The sequence below is a fragment of the Haemorhous mexicanus genome, chromosome 16, assembly GCF_027477595.1.
Source record: "Haemorhous mexicanus isolate bHaeMex1 chromosome 16, bHaeMex1.pri, whole genome shotgun sequence".
Classification (NCBI taxonomy): Eukaryota; Metazoa; Chordata; class Aves; order Passeriformes; family Fringillidae; genus Haemorhous; species Haemorhous mexicanus.
Window position 1 is genome coordinate 2,981,175 of NC_082356.1, and position 21,491 is coordinate 3,002,665.

General features: G+C 56.1%; 3 protein-coding genes across 3 annotated transcripts in view; 2 read left to right on the top strand and 1 right to left on the bottom strand.

Annotated features, from left to right (window-relative positions):
* Nucleotides 1-2,586: 2,586 nt before the first annotated feature.
* Nucleotides 2,587-5,099, bottom strand: LOC132335057 (serine/threonine-protein kinase pim-1-like). Its single transcript, XM_059861175.1, has 5 exons — nt 4,494-5,099; nt 4,326-4,376; nt 3,755-4,121; nt 2,949-3,128; nt 2,587-2,693 (listed from the first exon to the last, which is right to left on the bottom strand). The coding sequence occupies exons 1-5, from the start codon at nt 5,097-5,099 to the stop codon at nt 2,587-2,589; spliced, it is 1,311 nt and encodes a 436-aa protein (XP_059717158.1).
* A 6,149-nt stretch (nt 5,100-11,248) lies between these two features.
* LOC132334570 (olfactory receptor 14A16-like) overlaps nt 11,249-21,491 on the top strand; it is a 72,160-nt gene continuing 61,917 nt past the window's right edge. Inside the window, exon 1 of the mRNA XM_059860675.1 lies at nt 11,249-11,433. The gene's annotated coding sequence lies outside the window, so the exon portion shown is untranslated. The remainder of the gene's footprint in view (nt 11,434-21,491) is intronic.
* Nucleotides 13,822-14,524, top strand: LOC132335030 (olfactory receptor 14J1-like; the record flags this gene model as incomplete). The annotated part of the gene is made up of 1 exon (XM_059861154.1): nt 13,822-14,524. A coding segment is annotated over one exon (549 nt), but the record flags the coding sequence as incomplete, so codon positions are not given.

Here is a 21,491-nt window from a genome sequence, read left to right on the forward strand (position 1 = left end):
TCTGGGAGCACTGTCTGCCCCAAGCTCCAGGGGCTGCAGTGGGAGCTCAGCTGGGCTCTGCCCTGGGGCCATCCTGCAGGGACAGCTGGAAACAGGGAGCATTCCCTTGCCACAAAGAGCCAAGCCAGGCCTGTCGGGCAGCTGTTCCAGCCTGGACTGCACTGTTGTGTGCTGTGCTCTGGGGCTGGGGCTCCCTGCACAGGGGACTGGATGGTGTGCCAGAGTGTTGTCTTAGATAACACAAATTCTAGCATCATCATAGCGCAAGGATTTTGTATTGTCAGAGCTTCATACCTTCTTGCTGTTCCTCACAGGCAGTTCCTCTACACACTGACTGTTCCAGCTCCTTGCAGGAGTAATCTGACTCCTCTCACTCCTCGTTCCTTACTCTTATATATCACTAGTTCTTGTTGGTTGCAGGTGTGGCCTTTCAAGATCAGGCCCACCTCCAATCTTCAGCAACTGGTCCAGCTGCAACTCATTGGGGACAAGATCACCCTGTACAGCAGAGGAGACAGAGCAGCTTCAGCTTCGGCCTTACTGAGGTGGGTGTGTGGGCTGGGAAGGGTGAAGAGGCTCAAGGGGATTCAGAGAGCTCATCCTGCAGGAAGGACAAGGGAAAGGGAGTGGGAGCTCAGCAGTGAGCAGAGCTGAGGGCTGCAGAGTGGCTCTCAATGACACCAAAATCCCATGGGACCTCTGAGACATTGCTGCTCCTCAGCCAGTGACAGGATGCATCCCTAAGCCTGGGGCTCAGCCTTCCTCGTGGGGAGGGGCACCAAGGAAGGCAACAGTGTGATACAGGCTGCAATGGGCTGGGAACTCACCGAGGGAAAAGAGGGAGCAGTAGTAAAAGGCAGATGGGGAGAGAACTGTTCAGAGAAGGGCTGAGCTACAACTTGAGCAAGCTGAGAAATGTCATTTTGGGGCATTCCAGATTGATTTCATTTCAGAAGTTATTGAACAAATTTATTTTTTGGGGGGTGTCATCTTTTCCCATGGAGGTGTACACTCTGCAAACTTGAGCTGTGCTGCCAAAATGCTCAAGCAAGTCTCTGCTGCAGGTCACACCATTTCTTCTTTGGCTGATTCCAGCCCGGTGCTGAGCTCCAGCAGAGCCCTGGCAGAGCCCAGAGCAGCCTCAGCACCCGCAGAGCCCGGCTGCAAGGAGAGAAAGCAGAAACTGCCCGTCAGCTGAAGGCTCCTGTGCCCTTGTCCCAGCTGCCCACGGTGCCCAGGCCATGCTGGCCGTGCTCAGAGCGGTGCCCAGAGCTGCCCATCACTGCTGCTTTTGGCAGCAGGGCAGGAGGGCAGGACGTGTGCCCAGCCTGCAGCCAGCCAGGGCACATCCACCTCCTCAGCAGCTGCCCAGAGCAGGAGGCTCCTGTGCTCGCTGCCATCTCCCAGAAGCTCTGATCCCACCATGCCAGGCAGACGGGGACCCACCTCACACCCTCCCCCACTGGAAGAAAAGCTGGTCCCAAACGATGTCCTCAGCCTTCTCCAAGGGCACGGCCCATCCACACTGCAGCTGGTCCCAAGCACTTCCTGATCCAGACTGGACCCAACCTATAAGGCTTCCTCTAGAAAAACAAACAACAAATTATTGAAAATAGATTACAGACAAAAAGGGGAAACAAGAAAAAAGGTAAAAAATCTTATCTCTGCCAGGGCCTTGAGGAAGGCCCAACCCCTGCATGCAAGGAAAAACCCACACACAGGTGAGGGAAGCCCAGGCTTTCTCCCTTCCCCCCTGCACTGCCCCCCACAATAATGCTGATCCCAAAGCAAACAAGGGCAGTGGAGCAGCCCAAGCCCTTCCTTGCCTGCACAGCAAAGCAGCCTCAGCACAGGTTCTGGAGTCCCACCTCTGCTCCCACCATGGGGTTTGTTTGTGTTGGGCTGGCTGCCCCAGTCCCAGCCCGGGGCACGGTGGGGGCTGGGGGCTGTTGGCAGGGCCAGGAGCCCACTCCCATTTCGTACCCAGCCCAGCCCATCCCCCCAGCCCTGCCAAAACCAGCTGGGCAGGCGACTGAAGGATCAGCTGCATCTGCCCCAGCAAAGGGGGAACCTTTGGTTCCCGGCCAGGCTGTGCAATGCCCAAATCTGGGAGCATCCCCCTAGGTGTGGACGCATCTGTAAATTTGCTGTGGAGCCTGGCTTTGAAGAAGGTGCCACAATCAAAGTCCATCATCTTCAGCTGGCCAGTGGCCAGGTCCAGGAAGAGGTTGCCATCCTTGATGTCATCCTCGCTGTCTCCAGCAGCAGCAGTCCCACCTGGTACAGCTTCTCCAGGGGCTCCTTCTCCTTCCCTGGGGTGAGACCAGGCTCTCAGGTTCTGCCCAAGGCCCCAGCTGTCAGGGAACCAGGACAAGCAAAACCAGCTTGGATGGTGGCCACCAGTGCTGGGCAGAGCAGCTCAGCTCCAGCACAAGGGCTCTGTGTTCCCATCTGATGAGCCCTGGGCAGTGACATGGGCAGGACAAAAAAGTCTGGCTTCCTTTGCTTCTGACTGCCAAGGCATGTGTGGAGCTGTAACTTACCAGGGCCCTGCATCACAGTGTGCCTGTGGCTCTCTCCCTTCTTCTAGGGCAGATGAATATCCTGCATCCAAGGATGACAGAGCAGCTCTTCTAATGAGGGCCTTTCCAAGTCCAGCATGGATAAACACCGCCTGATCAGATCTTGGCACTCTGGGCAGAGAAACCACAAACCGCTGGTCAGTTGGAGAAGGCTCCTGTTGGCTTTGCCCCACTATTCCCATGCCCAGGCCATGCTGGATGTGCTCAGAGCTGGGCCTAAGCTTTCCCATCCATTCCCTGGTTTGGAGGAGAGCAGGAGAGCAGGACATGTGCCACCTCCTCAGCAGCTGCCAGAGCGGGATGCTCACGAGCCCGCTGCTGTCTCCCAGCACTGGTATCCCCCCATGCCCAGAGAAGAGGATCCACCTTGAGAGAGCCCTTGTGGCAGCAGGAGCTGATGGTCCCAGCTGATGTTCTGGCCCCTCCTGAAAGGGTGCTCCCCACAGACCATCTGGTGCAGCAGGATGCCCAGGGACCAGATGGTAGCTGGCCTGCCATAGTACCAGCCAAAGTGGGTCCATTCTGGGGGGCTGTATGACCGTGTTCCTATGGAATACAGATGGAGTTCATCAGGGGGATGCTGCTGCTCCCAGAGCCTGGCCCCAGCATCCCTGCTCCAGTGGCACATGGGGTGTGATGCACTGCCCTCTCACCAGCACCTGGGACTTGTGTACAGACTTGGGGTTGGAAAAGAAGCCACTGGGATTGGAAGAGGGCAGTGGAAGCCCTGGCAAGGCCCCACCATAACAAGGGAGAAACCACTCAGTGCTGGGGGAAAATCCATGCCTGCATCCTCCCTGCCTGCATTGCTCCAAAAAACATTATGAACCCAAAACAAACCAGGCAAGTGGAGCAGTCCAAGCCCTTTCTCACCAGCACACCAAACTGGCTGGGGCCCTGGTTCCGACCCCCCCTCTCGGCTACCCCCACCCACGGGTGTTTTTGTTGGGCTGGCTGCCCCAGCCCCAGTCCTGGGCAGAGTGGTGGGCAAAGGCTGCCTGCAGGGCTGGAAGCTGGCTCCACACCCAGCCCTGCTCAAAAGCAACTTGGCTGAAGTCTCAGCGCCATGAAGGGCTGCAGAAGGGAGAATCCCCACTGCCACACTCAGCTTGGGCTCTGAGATGTTGGGCCATGAGATGCTGGGACCAGGAGCACACCCTGTGTGGGCTCACCTGCAAAGTGAGTGTAGGCTGTGTCCTGCAGGTAGGTGCCACAGCCAAAGTCAATCAATTTGGCCTGCCCGGTGGCCAGGTCAACCAGGATGTTCTCTGGTTTGATGTCCCTGTGCAGGACCCCGCAGCTGGTGCAGTGCTGCACGGCCTCCAGCACCTGGCGGAACAGCTCCCGCGCCACCTCCTCGGGCAGGAAGCCCCGTGCCCGAATGAAATGCTGCAGGTCCTGACACCGCTCCGGGCGCTCCAGCACCATCAAGACATCGTTGGGGAGCTCAAGCCACTCCAGCAGCTGGACCACACCAGGGAAGCCAGTGGACACCTTGGCCAGCAGCACGATCTCCAGGGGTGCGCTGGTGCCGTCGGGCTGCGGGAGGAGCACGATGCCGTCAGTGGGGCTGATGCCGTGCTGGGGCTCGGGAAGCCCTCAGCCAGCCTGGGATGCTCTATGCCCTGCGCTGGCCCCACGCCCGCTCTCCCTCGAGGCGTCCTGGAGGCTTCCACCCTGCCGGGCCTCGGCTCATCCCCGCCCGGCACGGCCCGGCTGCTCCCGCTGGCCCCGCTCACTCACCAGCTCGCCCCAGTGCCGGACGCGCTTCCGGGGCACCCTTTTGATGGCCACCTGCAAGCCAAGGGCAGCAGCGGGCTGAGTTCGCCGCCCGCCTTGCTCTGCCCCATCCTCTGCCCTCCTCCTCCTCCGCCCCCTCCTCCTCCTCCTCCTCCTGCGCCCGCCGCTCACCGGGGCACCGTCCGAGAGCCGCGTGGCCGCGAAGACGCTGCCGAAGCCGCCGCGCCCCAGCAGCGAGCCCAGCCGGTACTGCTCCTTCAGGCCCTGCTGCGCCTTCCCTGCCGGCGGGACGCGGCTGTCAGCGCTCGGCCCGGGGCCGGCAACGGCCCCCGAGCGCCCCTCAAGCGCCCCGGGCCGGCCATCCCCAGGCGTTCGCTCCCTGAAGCGGGACAGCGGCGGCTCGGGGCCGGCGGCCGCGCTGCCGAGCGGCGGAGCTCGGGCCGGGCAAGCGGCAGCGGAGGCGGCGGGAGCGGCCGCGCCGCCTGTGTCCTCCGCGGGCCCCGGGAGGGGCCGGGGCCGGGGCCGGGGCTGGGGCCGGGGCCGGGGCCGGGGCCGGGGCCGGGGCCGGGGCCGGAGCCGGAGCCGGGCTCGGGCCAGGCGGAGCCAAAGGGAGGCGATGCCGCCCGAGCCCCAGGCACTGATGCCCGCCCAGCAGCGCCACCGCCAGTACGACCAGAGCCGGCCGGAGGCGAGACCGCGGCGGGACGCCCGGGGCCGGGCACGGGGCAGCCCCGCCCGGGGCCGGGGGCGGGCTGGGGGCATGGCCCGACCGGGCATGGGGAGAGAGAGACTGGGAGAGGAGGGGACCTCGGGAAAGGGAGACCGGGAGAGGGAGAGACAAGCGGGACTGCGGGAGAGGGAGAGGACAAGCAAGAGGGACTCGGCAAAGTCGCTGCTTTCGCTGCTGCTTTCGCTGCTGCTGCTGCCGCTGCAACTGAAGCGCCGGGGCCGTTTGTCCCCGTGTCCGTTTGCCCGTTGCCCGCTCGCCCCCGCGCCGAGCCCCGCGCTCCCCGGGGGCAGCCCCTGAGCCTGTCCAAACACGGGAACTTGGCCGTGTTCAGCCAAGACCCAGAGTCTGCACTCCTGCACAGCGGCACAGGAATCCCCTCAGTCCCTGCTGTGCATTGTCCCTGCTGAGGGTCAAACACTATCGGAGCCCATTCCCTGAATGCTGAATTTGTACGTGACCCAGGCACTGCACTTACCTCTCCAGCATTGCTTTCCAAAGAAAACCCGGGGAAGGCAAACTGGGTGTAGCTCATGGTATTTGACAGTGTCTACAACTTGCCAAGTCATGGATCTTTGAGGTGAGATCCATTTGGAATTAATGGATGGAGAAGTAGTGCAAGATGGGAAAGGGGAGCATAAAAATAAATCGAGTAAAACATCTCAGATGGTTTCTTTCTGTTTTCTTTGAATTTCTTAAAAGCTCTTTCAGTTTTCCCATCATCTGCTCCTCAGTCCTCTTTGCTCTTTCCAAGAATCTTTCCTGGAGAACGAGGTGCAGCTTCTGTCACAAGATGTGCCACCAACTGCAGCTCCTCTTGGCTTTCCACACCGTGTGTGCAGCACGACTCTTGCAGCAAAGCAGGACAAATATTTGAAGAACTTGACAGCTTCTTCTTTCTTCTCCTTGTGGGCTGGGCAGTTATGCCATTGGTGAGGTTTTCAATGTTACTGTTCTACCCTCAGAAAACATGATGGGCTACCAGGAATTGTTAGGGAATGCAAACCTGACTGAATGCAGAGAAAGAACCTCCAGAGCCTGCAGCCAGAAATGGAGAGCTGTGGGATAATCATTCCAACATGCCCGTGGACATAGGGAAAGTGATCTAGAAGATGAAAATGGGCTGACAGAGGGAGTTTGTTTCAGTGTTCAGTTCAGATGCTTCTCCATCTCATGCATTGATATGAATCAAGAGTACAGTCAGTTCATGAAAAGTACCAGAACATGCTGGACCTCTCAGGAGATGACTGGAAGAATTTGAAAAGGAGAAATGCATGGAATGACTTGGCAAACTTTGTCTCTAAGAAGGGTCATTTTTTCCTAATAATTTCTGATCAATTCCCTCTGCTTTTGTGCTTCCTAACAAGTCCATTTTCATCCCAGATTGCCCATGAAACGGCAGCCCTGAGCTTGTGGAATTGCCCGAAAGATGCCCTGTTCCTCTGCAGGGACCCTGAGGCTGAAGCAGGAGCCTGAGCCCTCTCTGGGGAAGCCTCCTCCGGGCTGGAATTTGTGCCGTGCTGGGAGAGGAGGAGGAGGGGGAGAGCGCTGGCGCTGTGTGGCAGGAGCAGGAGGTTTGGGCCGCAGGACATTCCGTCTGCGCCGCTGCCCCGCAATGGGCGGCCGTGCCCGGGGCTCTGGGCCTGGCCCCGCGTGCGCTGAGCTCCCGACACTGCGGGAGCTCCCCGGGCTGGGCTCAGCTTCCCGCTGGGACTGGGCAGCAGGCTGGGCTCCAGCTGGGATCAGCAGCAGCTGGAAATACCTCTGCGCATCTCCACTTGCTGCTGCTGCTGCTCAGAAGGAGAAACAATGAAGTGAGTCGAGAAGTTCTGGTTTCTCTTTCTCCTGGTGGATTTTTTCATTTGATTTGACACTTGAGAGGCAATTTCTGTGATTTTATTTCAGCAGCAGCAGCAACAGGGCCGTGTTTGAGCACTGCAAATGTGGTTTGTGTGGCTTTAATTCTCCTTGACTTAGTGCTCAAGGACTTTAGAGGATTTCAAGATCTGCTAATCATGATGCCTGTGACCAAAAGCCTGAGTTCACCTATTGCTGGCCGGGGGTCTATGTACAAAATCACAAACAGGATGGGACTGCTGAGGAATGTGTCTTGAGGTGTTTATTTTCCAGCATCAGTCTCATTACATGGTTATGACAATGGGAAGATGCCGGCAGTTTGTCTCCTCGGCAGCAGACAAAGAACTCAATGTTACAACTTACTTTAAAAGTTTTTTGACCAATCGCGCAAAGTAAAGCATATTGACAGTAGTTCTATCCAACCATTATAAGCACACGTACCTTTGGTTAAAACAATGCCTGATTATTTCGAATACAATACCTGCGTGTGAGCCACAATTCTCAGAGCTCATTTATTAAGCTCAGTACTTCCTAATATCAGGTTTTCTGCAGCTTAGGGAGTTTTTCGAGCCAAGCTCGAAAACTGTTATTACAGAAACTATTGTTCTATTTGTCCTTACTTTCCCACTTCTTTTTTAACTTTTCTGCTGCCGTATCTCATGGTTACAGCTCAGCTCTAATCACAGTTCTGCTGTCTCTGAGGCCTGCCTTTTGCAGCTTTCCCAAAACCCTCTGATTTTAAGGATTCCCACATTCACCGTCACGAAAGCACTCTGGGTAGCACTGATCAAAAAAGGCAATTGCAGTTTTACAGATAAATTTCAAGTGGCAAGAGCAGCCATGATCTCCAATTGCCAAGGCAAAGGCAGCAGCAGCCTCCTGCTGTCACCTCAGGGTGAGTAAAGCAGTGCTGAAAACAGCGCTGGAACCCGATCCTTTCTTTCTCTGCGGGCTGGGTCAGGGCAGCACAGGCGGGCCCTGCGCAGTCAGGGCTGGGTGTGGGTGATTGCTGCTCTACTCCAGAACTGAGCGGGAAAAAGCCCTCGGGAGCCGAGGCAGGAGCAGGCGGGAAGGGGCCGGCGCTGCTGCTGCTCCTGGCCGGGAGCCCCGGCTGGGCCGGGCCGGCGCCCCCTGCGCTGCGGCTGCTGCTGCTGCCAGAGCCGGGCGGGACTCGGGGACAGGGAACGGACACGGGGGGACAGCAAAGGCCTGGCGGCTGCAGGGATGGTGGCGCTCGGGCCAGCGCCAGCACAGAGCTTCAGCCCGCAATGAACCCCGAGGGAAACGCTGGGGAAAGGCTCCATTTCAGCCTTTCTTCACTCGTGGCTGTGAAGGGACTGAAATAAAAGGAGAACAAGCAGGGCCCGACCCCTTCTCCTTTGGGAGGAGCCCGAGCCTGGGGCTGTGAGGGGCTGTGAGGGGGAGAAGGGTCTCTGAGAGGCTGTGAGAGGCCTGGCACCTCATGGAACCAAGGGTTGGTTATGACACTGCAGAACCAAGGTGATTCCTGCTGACAGTACAGAACCTCATGGAACCAAGGGGCAATTCTGGACAGCAGGGCCATGGAACCAAGGAGTCCATTGGGACATTACAGAACCTCTTGGAATCAAGGTGTCCATCTCACTCTACTGAACCTCATGGAACAAAGGGTCCCTTGTGACACTGTGGAGCCAAGGACACTGCTGTTGGCTGTACGAAAGCTCATGGAACCAAAAGTCCATTGTGACATTCTGGGGCCTCATGGAACCATGGAGACCATTATGACACTTCAGAACTCACGGGAACCAAGGGGCCATTTAATCTAAGGGTCATTGTAGCACGGCGGGGCCTCATGGAATCAATGGGATCTTAGTGGGGCTCCGTGAGACCACCGAGAGATTCTGACTCTGTGGAACCAAGGAGACCATTGTGACACTACAGGGTGCGGTGGAACTAAGAACTCGTGTGACAGGGAGGAGCCCAATGGAATCAAGGGGCCATTCCCTACTTCAGGGTTTTATGGAGCCAAGGTGTCCTTGTGACACTGTGGGGCATCATGGAGTCCTGGAGACCATTCTGGCACTTTGAGGCCTTGTTGAATCAAGGGGCTCTGCAGGGCCTTGTGGAACCAAGGAGCTCTTTGTGACACTGCAGGGACTCATGGAAGCAATGAGACCATTCTGGCACTCTGAGTCCCCATGGCACCAAGGGGCCAGTGTGACACTATGGGTCCCCATGGAACCAAGGGGCCAGTGTGACACTATGGGTCCCCATGGAAGCAAGGGGCCAGTGTGACACAGCCATGCCTGTGGAACCAAGGGTCCATTGTGATTTTGGGGAGCCCAATAGAACCAAGAGGCCATTGTGGCACTCTGCACAGTCCCATGGAACCAAGGAAACCATTTTGGCACTGCATGGCCTCATGGAAGCAAGGGGCCATTGTGCCACTGCAGAGCCAAGGAGACCACTGTGGTATCGCTGGGCCTTCTGGAAACAAAGTTCTGCTGCAGGGCCCCCAGGATCCAAGAACATGGAACAAGTCTTGCTGGCTTAGCCTGACTGGTCCGGCTGACCTTGACATGTTGAGGGTTGCTATTCATCTGCCCCTGAAGCCATGGAGCTCCATGTTTTCCTCCCTCTGGGAAAGAACTCTCCTTCTCCTCCAGGGGTTCATGGCTGAAATTGGTATTCTACCTTCATATTTGATTATATCAAAGGATTGTTCCTATATGAAATCTGCCAGAACAGACAGCTCTAGATGGCCTTGGCATCTGGGGGGGCAACATCTCATCTGCCGTCAAAACACTGGGGGGGCTGTGCTTTTCTTTCCATGGAAAGAAACATCTCTCATGTGCAGGCATCCATAGCCAAAACTGGGAATCTGCCTCCAAAATTCCTTATATCCAAGAGAGCCCCCAGATAAAAGCTGCCAGGACTGTCTAGGTTCCCTTGGATTCCTGAAGACCAGCTCTCATCTGCCTGTGAAACACTGGGGCTCTGCCCTTTCCTTCCTGTGCAGAAGAGCTGTCATTCTGGTCCAGGCACCCATGGCTATAGAAATACACTGCTACATATGGCTGAAATGGAATTGCACCTCCAAAACTCCCCAAATATCCAAGGGTTGCTTTCAGACAAAAGCTGCAAGGACAGACAGGTCTGGCTTACCTTGGCCTCCAGTACCTGCCTCTCATCTGCCTTCAAAACCCTGGGGCTCTGTGGTTTCCTTCCTGTAGGAAAGAACTGTCCTTCTTGTCCAGGCGCCCATGTCCTCAAGCACATGAGCACTGTATAGGGACAGAGGAGCTCTGTGCTCAGTGGGGTGCAGACTGAGGACAGAAGGGGAGAGCCCTGGGAGGGACTGAAGGGTGGATTCAGAGATGGTGGATCCTTTTGACATCGTAGAGTACAGCCAGAGAAAGAAAGAGTTAATGCAAAGGGCAGCTTGGGAGGCCCAGATTGGGTAAAAAGAGCAAGGAATTTCCCTGCCAGGGCAGGGCTGTGGAGCAACACATCCCTCAGAAGGAGCCTGGGTCAGCCCAAGGCTTTGTGTGGGCAGGCAGAGGCAGGCAGGAGGCAGAGCTGTCAGCAAAGGAAGGGGCCAGCCCGGTGGGGCAGCCGGGGGATGAGCACAGCCTGCAGGGACAGAGGCGCAGGGCAGGGACACCGTAGCACAGCCTGGGCTGCACAGGGCACAGGCATGGGCAGCAGCTGCCAGGCCCTGACAGAGCCAACTTGGGCAGCACTTTGGCCATGGCTGCTGGGCCTGGGCCTGAGCCAGGAGCAGGAGACAAGTGACCCTTGCAGGCCTGGGGCCTCATGGCCTCCTTGTCCCTGCTCAGCAGCCTGGCAGGGGCCGCCCCATGCTCCTGCCCTTGGCACTGCACATCCCCACATGTCAGTGCCCATCCCGGGAAGAGCCCTGAGCAAGGAGGGAGGGACAGGATCTGCCTGGCCAGGGGCTGGGGCTCAGGCCTTGGCCCTTTGCATTCCTGAAACACATCCAGCTTTGCTCAGCACCAGAGACACCTTTGACTTGTTTGTCCCCAGCTGGCATCACTGCCTCCAGTGTTCTGCTCTACCTGGAACCTGGGGACACTTTCTCAGTCGTGTCCTTCAGTGTGGTGCATTAAAACTTCAAGAAACTTGGGAGTTTAAATTTAACTTTGAATTCTTGAGAAGTTTTTTGAAGACTCTCTGAGGGACTGAGTCTGATGTAAACAACACCAAATCCCTGAGAGGGTCATTGAAGTCCTTGTGCTGTGTCTGTGCTGCTGAGTTGGGCCAGGCTCCTGGCACAGAGACAGCTCGTGGGAAAACAAGAAGAGCTTCAAAAAGACATTTCCCCTGAGGAGCAGCTCCTCTCCCAGCCCAGCAGGGCTGAGGGCACTGCCTGCAGGTACCTGAGAGCAGTGAAGCAGACAGAGGCTCAAAGCAGCTGGAAGGACAATTCTGAGCTCATTCTTGGAGACATCTTCACCACTTCTGACACAGTCAGTCTCTGGCTGCAGGGATCTCCTGAAGCTGACCCAGGACAGGACTGATGTGACTGTAAGGATGACTCTGGTGCTGTTTCTGCTTTGGGGGAGGATGTGCTGCAGAGCAGGGCTGCCCTGGGCACCATCAGAGGGACAGGGCAGGACGGCTCCTGCTGCCAGGGATGGCTGCAGGGGGTGAAGCTGGGGCTGCAGCCAGGGCTGCCCAGGGCTGTCCTGCAGAGCAGGTCCTGCAGCCCTCAGGGCTCCTGGCCAGCCCAGGGCATGTGCCACCTGCCAGGGGCAGCTCTCAGCCTGCCTGGCACCTCCCCATGGATGGTGCAGGGCAGCTGTGGGTGCAAGGAGTGACTCCTGCCAGGGCAGGTCCTGCTGCTGTGGAGAGGGTGCTGTGTGGGCCAGGGCTGCTCAGAGCTCCAGCTCATACCCAGCTCATTTCTGAGGGGACTTTTCAGGAGCTCAATCAGGCTGTATTTTCCTGCTTCCCTGTCTGCTCTCCTGAATCTGTGCTTCCACTTTTCCCTGGCTCAGCTTGGTGGCAATGAAAACTCAGCTGTGCAGGGCAGAGCAGGGGCTGAGGCTCTTAAACCACCACACTGAGGATTCCTGGGGACCTCTGCAAGTGCCTGCACCTGCCCAGCCTCCAGATCCATCCAGCATCACCTTTCCATGGTGCCCAGGCTGGGGGAGCTGTTCTTTCATCCCTGCAGCCCCGAGCAGCTGCAGGGCAGGGCTGGCCCAGGGGCTGGGCTGGGCTCTGGCCGCTCTGGCAGGGAAGGAGCCCGGGGCCACAGGAGCAGCTCGGGCTGGGACAGCTCCAGCAGCAGAGCCGTGGGCAGGGAGGGAGGGAGGCAGTGCTGAGGGAAGCCCTGCTGCAGGGCAGATGTGGCACCTGCTGGCCCTGCCCTGCAGGGCAGACACTGCCCTGAGCAGCACAGCTCTTGTGTCCCCTCCCAGCCAGCACAGCCCTCAGCCCGGGGGCTCGGGGCCATCAGTCCCTCCTGGGCAAGCAGAGCAGCTCCAGAGATGAAGGGCATCTCTCTGGCCATGTGCCCATTCCCTGCTGACCAGGGCCTGAGGGCCACTGTCCTGCCCTGCTGCTGCCTGGCAGGGGCTGGGCAGGGCTGGGCAGGGAAAGGCTTTTCCTCAGGCCCGGCTCTCTCCCTCTCCTGGCCTTGCCCAGGTGCTCCTGGCAGTGCTGAGGGGCTCTCTGGAATGGCAGCTCCAGCTGCAGGGTCAGGCCCAGCCCTTGGGCTCCTCCTGTGCAGGCTGAGCACAGCAATGGGGTGTCCCAGCTCCCTGTGCCCGGGGAGCTCTGGGCAGGGCAGCCTGGGGGCTGGCAATGAGCCCACTCTCCTCAAGGAGTGCCCTGGACAGGAGCCTTTGGTGTGTCCTCGGGATGTCATCCAAGCTGTCAGCTGCCTCCAGGGGACACTGGGGGACAGTCCTTGGCCAGAGTGGGGCTGAGACCCTGAGAAAGGCTGAGCCAGTTTGCTCTGCTCTGGGTCCCTCTGCTCTCAGCTGTGTCAGGCTGATTTCCAGGGACAGCCCTCCATCTCAGAAAAGGCAGCTGGGGACAGATGAAGCGACAGAACAGCTCCCCTCACCCTTCACTGAGTTACAGCCAAGGCTCTTGCATTGCACAGTTCTCTCTGCTCTCCCTGGGCTCAGCGGGAAACCCTCTCAAACTGCCTTTGGCCATCATGGCTCCTTAGCCCTGGGACAGGAGATTCTGCCAAGCTCCTCTGCCTCAGGAGCAGTTTGGGCTGATGGAATCCAACCCCAGGACTGGCCCCTGTCCCCATTCCCATGACCCCACTGCTGCAGAGCAGAGCTGACCCCTCGGTGTCCATGGACAGAGCCCCTGCTCATCACAGCAACAGGGCCAGATCCCAGCAGAGCTCCCGGCACAGGGCTGAAGGGAAGGGCTCTGAGAGAAGGAAAACTGGGGGGAACAGAGGGGAAGGGCTGGGAGAAAGGGCTTGGACATTGCTCAGGAAAGTCTGCCCTAACTTGTCACTGTCTCCTCCTTGAACAGCTCCCCATGGCCAGAGACACTAAATGTCCAACAGCAGCTCCATCAGCCACTTCCTCCTGCTGGCACTGGCAGACACGCGGCAGCTGCAGCTCCTGCACTTCTGCCTCTTGCTGGGCATCTCCCTGGCTGCCCTCCTGGGCAACGGCCTCATCATCAGCGCCGTAGCCTGCGGCCACCACCTGCACACGCCCATGTTCTTCTTCCTGCTCAACCTGGCCCTCACTGACCTGGGCTCCATCTGCACCACTGTCCCCAAAGCCATGCACAATTCCCTCTGGGACACCAGGACCATCTCCTACTCAGGATGTGCTGCACAGGTGTTTCTGTTTGTCCTTTTCTATTCAGCAGAAATTTCCCTCCTGACCATCATGTGCTACGACCGCTACGTGTCCATCTGCAAACCCCCTGCACTACGGGACCCTCCTGGGCAGCAGAGCTTGTGCCCACATGGCAGCAGCTGCCTGGGCCAGTGCCTTTCTCAATGCTCTGCTGCACACAGCCAATACATTTCCCCTGCCCCTGTGCCACGGCAATGCCCTGGGCCAGTTCTTCTGTGAAATCCCACACATCCTCAAGCTCTCCATCTCACACTCCCAGCTCAGGGAACTTGGATTTCTTGCTATTGGTTCCTGTTTAGCATTTGGTTCTTTTGTGTTCATTGTTTTCTCCTATGTGCAGATCTTTAGGACTGTGCTGAGGATCCCCTCTGAGCAGGGATGGCACAAAGCCTTTTCCACCTGCCTCCCTCACCTGGCTGTGGTCTCCCTGTTCCTCAGCACTGTCATTTTTGCCTACCTGAAGCCCCCATCCATCTCCTCCCCATCCCTGGATCTGGCAGTGTCAGTTCTGTACTCGGTGGTGCCTCCAGCCCTGAACCCCCTTATCTACAGCCTGAGGAACCAGGAGCTCAGGAATAGCCTGAAGAAAATGATATCAATTGGTTTTCAGAAGCAATAAACTCTCATTCTTCTGCATATCTCTTATGATGTTACTCTTTAATTCTCACTCTGTGTCTTGTATTTTTTGCCGTTTACATAGGCGTTAAACTTTTGTGAATTTGTTCACAGAACAATGTTTGACTCCAGTATTTTTATTTTAATATTTATCTGTCTTTTTGCACCCAGATACTGGAAAACCAGCATATGTATACTACATATATGCTAACACAAAATAAAGAACTCTGTATTGCCATGTGTGCCTGAAATCTTTCCTCCCTGATTTCTAGAGCTGCAGGGTCCGTGCCTCTGGGCAGAGCTGGAGGAGAAAAAGGAACCCCAGTGTTCCTCACTTCCAGGGAGCCCCAGGGCTTCTCCTCCATAGCCTCCCCTTCCTTCACTCCCACACTCCCCTTCAGAACCCCTGTGCTGGTTTAGGGCCTCAGGGCTCTGCCAGCTCAGTCCCTGTCCTGCTGTGTGCCTGTCAAGGGAATGCAGGCAGGGACAGGCTGTGGGCACTGCTGGGACAGAGCTGGGCTCTGCAGCAGCATTTCCATCATGCAAGGGCATCTCCCCAGTGCAGGGCCTGAAAGCTTCAATCTCCTTCCCAGTTACTCTCAGGGATGTGCCCAGCACAGTGCCCTGCAGAGGAAACCAGCAGTGCCCAGCAGAAGTGTGGCAGTGATCAGGGTGGGGGCTGTCCCAGCAGTGCAAAGCCAGCACTGCTACAGCAGTGGCCTCTCACCCCAGGTCACAGAGGTTCTTCTTCCCTCCATGGAGGGACATCAAGTGCCCGGGTCAGGAGTCTGTGTCTGCAGTGCACGGACACTCCACAGCCCTGAACATCCTGTGTGTGTGAGGGGACATAAACCCAGTGAGCACAAACTCCTTCAGCTGCCCCTGGACTTTCCAGAGAGTAACATCCCCTGGGAACCCCTGAGTGCAGGGCTGGGACGAGCTCCTGAGCACAGAGCTCCCTGTGTCCATCCCTCTGGCTGTGGGACACCTCAGGCAGGGCAGAGCAGGGCAGGGTGACACCCGCAGGGCTGAGGTCCCTGCCAGGCTCTGGCAGTGGCAGCAGAGCCCAGGGAGCCCCTGCCCGTGCTGCAATGAACTCTGTGTGTGTGTGCAAGGGAAGGACTCGTGTCCCTGGGCAGCCCTGGGGCTGGGAGGAGGGCATGAGCCCAGCTCAGGGGTGGGCACCTGGCAGAGCCCTGACATTTCTGGCTGTGCCCATAAGAGAAGAGTTGGGCAAGGTGACTGTGGTTAAACCCCTCTGGCCATCAAGTGACAGCCAAGTGTCTCTGTCACTGTCCCTCCTTCATCAGAAAACAGGAGAAAATAAGGTGAAAACATTGGGGGTCATCATAAAGAGAGATTAATACTGGAGGGACCAAAAAGCAAAGGCCAAATGCAGAAGCAAGGAAAACCATGGGAAAACAAGAGTTCAGCACCTGTAGTGGTTGCTTTGGAAGACAAATGTATTAATACAGAAAATCCAGAGACCTTCTTGTCCCCCTCATTTCCCTGCTGATCTGGACATCACAGGGAATGGAAGAGCCCTTGGGTCAGTCCAGCCAAGCTGTCCCATCCCTGCGCCCCCAGGAACACCTGCCCACCCCCAGCCCATTGGGGGAGCGGGTTGCAGAAAAGCCTCATGTGGGGCGAGCCCTGCTCAGGGACAGCCAAAGCCTTGGGCTGGGACCAGCCCTGCTGCAGCCACAAGAGCCAAGCACAGCAGGACAGGGGTGCTCTGGGCAAAGGGAACTCCATCCCAGCCACACCCAGGCCAAGGGGGCTCAGGGGGCTCTTCCCACCTCTGCTATTCCACAATTGAATGAATCTTTTCCTTGGAGAGCTCTTTGAAGAGACAATTGCCAGAGAGGCAGAAGCAGAGCTATAAAATGCTCCAGTACAAACACAGCAGCTCCTGTGAGGAATGAACCCTCCCAGGGCAGTGCTGTGGCAGGAGCAGCACCCAGAAGGAGGGGGATGAGCTCAGTGCATGTATGTGTGTCCCCAGACACAGAGGGTGAGGGTGGGCAGAGGTCAGGGCAGGGCTGGCAGTGGCAGGGCAGAGCCTGGAGCAGTGAGATCAGAGTGTGCAGCCTGCAGGGACACAGCAGCAGCTGTGGGACAGCAACACAGCACAAGCTGTGCTGGACATGGCCAAGGGCCCTGGCGGGGCTTGCAGTGCCCAGGAGAAGCCAAGTCTTGGTGCCCTGGGCACAGCAGGGTCTGTGCCACCAAGGGCTGGGAGGAGACACCTTGTCCTGAGGCACTGGGGCCTCCTGGCACAGCCCCAGCCAGGCTGGGCACTGTCACCCCCTTGTCCTGCCCTCAGCATCCCCCCCTGCCCCACATCCCAGTGGCCTCAGGGATCTGCTGGAAGGAGTCCCTGGGGAGCCTTGCTCAGGAATGGCCCTGGGGGCTCCTTAATGCTCCCAGGGACTTTGGGTTTTGCTTTTGCCTGGGAGTCTCTGAGAGGTTTGTGCAATTGTGGCTACCGGTTCTCTTCTCTAAAGAGTCCAGAAAGAGCCTGTGTTGGTGATGGACCTCACTGGACTGACACTGAAACTGCATGAAAAACAGAAACTCCAACAACACCTTACAGAATTTAGGCATTACTTTATTCTTGCCAGGATGTCATTGCGGCCATCACATGCAATAGAAATTATTCCATCCACACGTGTCCGGATTCCACAGTGAAAATCATTCCATCACACATTGTTCTTTACTACGCTTTTCACATAATTATACAGAAAAAACCCAAAGAAATTAATGTTCTTTGCTCTCAAATTATCCAATTCTTAGTATTCCATCTGCTATTGCTGATTGATCCGTTCGCCTTTGATGTCAATTAATCCTCATTCTTTGATTCCCTTCTCAATCTTTTCCCAGACCAGGTGTCTCTGCACACTGGGGGTGATGTTAATTAATGTTCATTTACCTCCTGTGCATCTTCTGGCCACTCCCAATCTGTAGATGTTAAGCTCATCAGGCCTCACCCAGCCTTGGTGAACAGAGTCTTTTGAAGAGAAACTTCAATTCCCCTCTACCTGGGCAAACAAACCCCTGACTGAAGTTACGTTAATAGAAACCAGAAGTTGTATCGTTTCGGATAATTCCATTAGGTTCCATAGTGTCACAGTGCTCTCCTTGGCTCCATGAAGCCACGCAGTGTCACATCGAACCTGGGTTCCACCAAGCCCTGCGGTGTCACCCTTGACCCTTGGTTCCATGAGGCCCCACAGTGTCACCGTGGCTCCTTGGTTCCAGTGGCCCCACAGTGTCACCGTGGCTCCTTGGTTCCATGAGGCCCCACAGTGCCACCCTTGCCCCTTGGTTCCATGAGGCCCCACAGTGCCACCCTTGCCCCTTGGTTCCATGTGGCCCCCCAGAGTCACAACAGCCCCTTGGTACCATGGCCTAGTTTTTGGCAGTGGTGGGGCACAGGGATGGCTCCCGTGAGAAGCTGCTGGAAGCTTCCACCGTGCCTGGCACAGCCAATCCCTGATGGCTTCAAGGATGGACCTGCTGCTGGCCAAGGCTGGGCCAGTTACAAACGGTGGTAACGCCTCAGTGATAACAGATTTAAAAAGAAACTAAAATAGAGATTGTTGTGCAGTTTTAATTCCAGTCAGAAAAGAGCAGAGGGAAGACATGTGAGAAGAACAACTCTGCAGACATCAAGGTCAGTGCAGAAGGAGGGGGAGGAGGTGCTCCAGGCACTGGAGACCCAGACACCCTGTAGGAGAGCCATGGAGAGAGGGCCCCTGCTCCCAGGCTGGAGCAGCCTGTCCTTGGAGGAATGCACCCCATGGAAGAGTGACCCATGCTGCAGCAGTTTGGGAAGGACTGCTGTCCCTGGGATGGACTCACACTGCAGCAGTTTGCAGAGGGCTGTTGCCCCTGAAATGGACTCACATTGGAGAAGTTCCTGCAGAACTGCCTCCCTCGGGAGGGACCCACGGTGCAGCAGGGGAACCACCCCTCTCCGTGAGCAAGGGCAGAAGCCATGGGTGATGAACTGACCATAACCCCCTTTCCCTGTCTCCCTGCACTGCTGGGGTAGGAGGTAGAGCTGGAAGGAGGGAGGAGAGGGGCTTATTTTATTTCCCCTTATCCTGCTCTGAGTTTGTTAGTACTAAATGAATTTCATATCTCTAAGCTAAGCCTGTTTTTCCCAGGACAGTATTTGATGAGTGATCTCTCCCAGTCCTTATCTCAACCCATGAGCCCTTTATTAAATTTTCTCTGTCCTGCAGAGGGGAGTGAGCGAGCAGCTCTCATGGATGCCTGGCATCTGGCCTGGGTCAACCCACGACACCTTGGTACCACAGGGTCACAATGGACCCTTGGTTCTAAGGGGTCTCACTGGTTCCATGAGGACCTGCAGGGCCACTTAATTCAACAAGGCCTCAAAGTTTCACAGTGGTCTCCAGGATTCCATGAGGCCCTGCAATGTCAAACTGGACCTTTGGATCCATGGGGGCCCACAGTGTCACAATGGGGCCTTTTGGTTCTACAGCATCACAATGGCCCCTCGGTTCCATGTGTCCTGCACTGTTCCATGGATCCTTAGTGCCATGGGTTCCTGTAGTGTCACAAGGGTCTCCTTGGTTTCATGGTGCCACATGTTGCCATAATTTCCATGGTATCACAACTGCCCCTGAGCCCCAAGAGGCCCCATAGTGTGACAGTGGCCCCTTGCTTCCATGATGCCTTGTAGTGTCACAATGGTGTCCATGATTCCATCAGGCCCTGCAGTGTCACCATGGACAGTTGGTTCAATGACGCTCCCCAATGTCACCGTGGCCCCTTGGTTCCACAGAGCCCCACTGTGTCACTATGGTCCCTTTGGTTCCAAGGCTCAGAAGTGCCAGAATGACCCTTTGCTTCCATCAGGCCTTGAAGTTTCAAAATGGTCACCATGGTTTCATGAGTACCCCCCGTGTCACAAGCGACTCTTGGTTCCCTGAAGTTCTTCAGTGTCACAATGGGCCCTTGGTTCCATGAGGTTTGGTAGGGTCGCAGTTGACTCTTGGTTCCATGAAGCCTTGCTGTGTCACAATGCCCATGGTTCCATGAGTTTCCATGGTGTCACCACGGTCTCTTGGATCCCCAGTATCACCATGGTCTCCTTGGTACCATCCAGGCTTTGTAACAAGAGACAGTGAGCCATTTTGTGCCTTGCTAATGAAAGGCTGCAGAACTCATGGTTGTGAGGCTGTTTCACTGATAAGAAACAATAAATACCTGAGTCTGAAATATCATCTCAAGTACCTTCAATCCCAACCTCAACAGAGGCAGAAAATACAAACAGAGATTCCACAGTAAATCAAAAACAGGGACCATATTTTGAATGCAGGCAAAATGCATTCAAGTGCATTCAAATGCACTCGATATGATGGGGAGCTGATATTCCCCTACTCCAAGAGTGAACTTAATAAGGGCTGACTAATTAAGGAATTACAGAGAACCACAGTATGAGAAAAGCAGGTGGCATAGGTAATTCTGGGATAGGGAGACCAGAAAGCAAGACCAGATGAACCACTGTAGCCACCACCAAGAAGATCACGTTCATGTGCTGTGGGCAGCATCCCCATCAGGCCGTGTCACGATCCGCTGGGACAAGGGGGGTCCTGATGGTTCATTTTACCGATCTCAGAGTGCAAACACACAGCAGGGGACTTTCAGTATTAACCAAAACAAATGCACCTTTTATTGAGTGCCCAGAGCAGATGTGATAGAAGGATTAGAAAGGAGATAAAGGACAGAGAGAGAGAGAGAAAGGGGGGGGGAGATGAATAGCTACCAATATAGACACGAAATCCTCGTGGTCCGGCCAACAGATCCATCTTGAAACCTCGGGGAGAATCTCAAAGTCTTTGGTTAATTGGGGTCTTTTATAATCTACTGCCGGGAGGGGAGCAGGACGGCACATTGAGGGAACAGGTACAGGACAGTGGAGAATGAGTCCCTTGAGAACAGGTTGTCACGATCCGTCCCTATGAATGGGTTTCATGATGGTTCGTAAGGGATCTCAGGGTGCAAAAAGAACCAACACGGTACAGGGGGGTGTTGCAGCAATAATCCAAACAAATGCACCTTTATTGAATGACCACAGCAAAATGCGATGGAGGGATTAAGGGAGAGAAAGACAGAGAGAGAGAGAGAGAAAGAAAAAGGGGAATAGAGCTACCAAACGTAGAGACAAAGTCCTTAGGTCCAGTCCAGTTGAGGATCTGCCTGTTACGTTGGGGAGATCTCCGAGATGCAGTCCATCTGGACTCCAATTATACACTTTTTGTTGAGGGGGGAGGGGGATTATTTCAAAACTGAATCTATTGTATCATCTGGTAAAATAATGGTATTTGGAAAAGGGGTACACACAGTTTATATCAGTGGGCAAGGGCCATTGTTTTCGTGGTCCAATGCCCACACCTGCAACATCCATCTTGCTTTGGTCAGCTCGCCTCCCCCGCGCACCTCCCCGGGCTGGGGGCTTCAGTCCCAGTCCTTGGGGAGTGTAGGAGCGGCCTTTCTCACGTGGGGATTTCTCAGGTTTTTCTCTGGTGGAGAGGCTTCTGTCATCTCAGCTTGTCTGTCACAGTGCTTGCAGATGAGCGAAAGGGATCTTCTGTGGGAGACCACTCAAAAGCTCAGGAGAAGTTCAGCCAGGCCAAGAGGTGGGACAGCTTCCAAGGCTATTGTTGCAAAAAGGGCTCAGTGCCCCCTTCTTCTCATTGGGCTCAGTGTAGCATGCAGAAAAATGCACCTGTGGAAACAGTAACTTAGCAATTCCTTCAGGTCTGAGAGCCCCTGGCTTGGCGGGGAACTTTCCACTGTAGGGCCAGGAATGGGACGAAGGGGGTCTTCTGAGCGATCTCTCAGTGACAGTTGTGAGGCAGATTGGAGGATATTTCAGACAGACTCTCTCACAGGTACAGACAGTCCAGTTCTGAACAGGACAAACCGGTGCCAGCAGTGAGCGGGGCCCGTTGTTTCAGGACTGGTTCCTATGGGAAACATCCCGCTCCCAATGGCAGACATCCCGCTTCAGTCAGCCCAGCACCCCCTGTTAGAATTTTAAGGATCTCAGTCTCAGTCCTTGGGAAGGGCTTCAATCTCCGTCCTCGA

What these genes read in the sequence shown, in the direction of transcription:
- LOC132335057 (XM_059861175.1), bottom strand. Translation starts at nt 5,099, where the DNA reads ATGCCCGGTCGGGCCATGCCCCCAGCCCGCCCCCGGCCCCGGGCGGGG. An exon ending in GGCTCTCGGACGGTGCCCCG is followed by an intron (nt 4,377 to 4,493) that starts GTGAGCGGCGGG and finishes CTTGGCTTGCAG; the next exon opens with GTGGCCATCAAAAGGGTGCC. An exon ending in AGCCTACACTCACTTTGCAG is followed by an intron (nt 3,129 to 3,754) that starts GTGAGCCCACAC and finishes TGTATTCCATAG; the next exon opens with GAACACGGTCATACAGCCCC.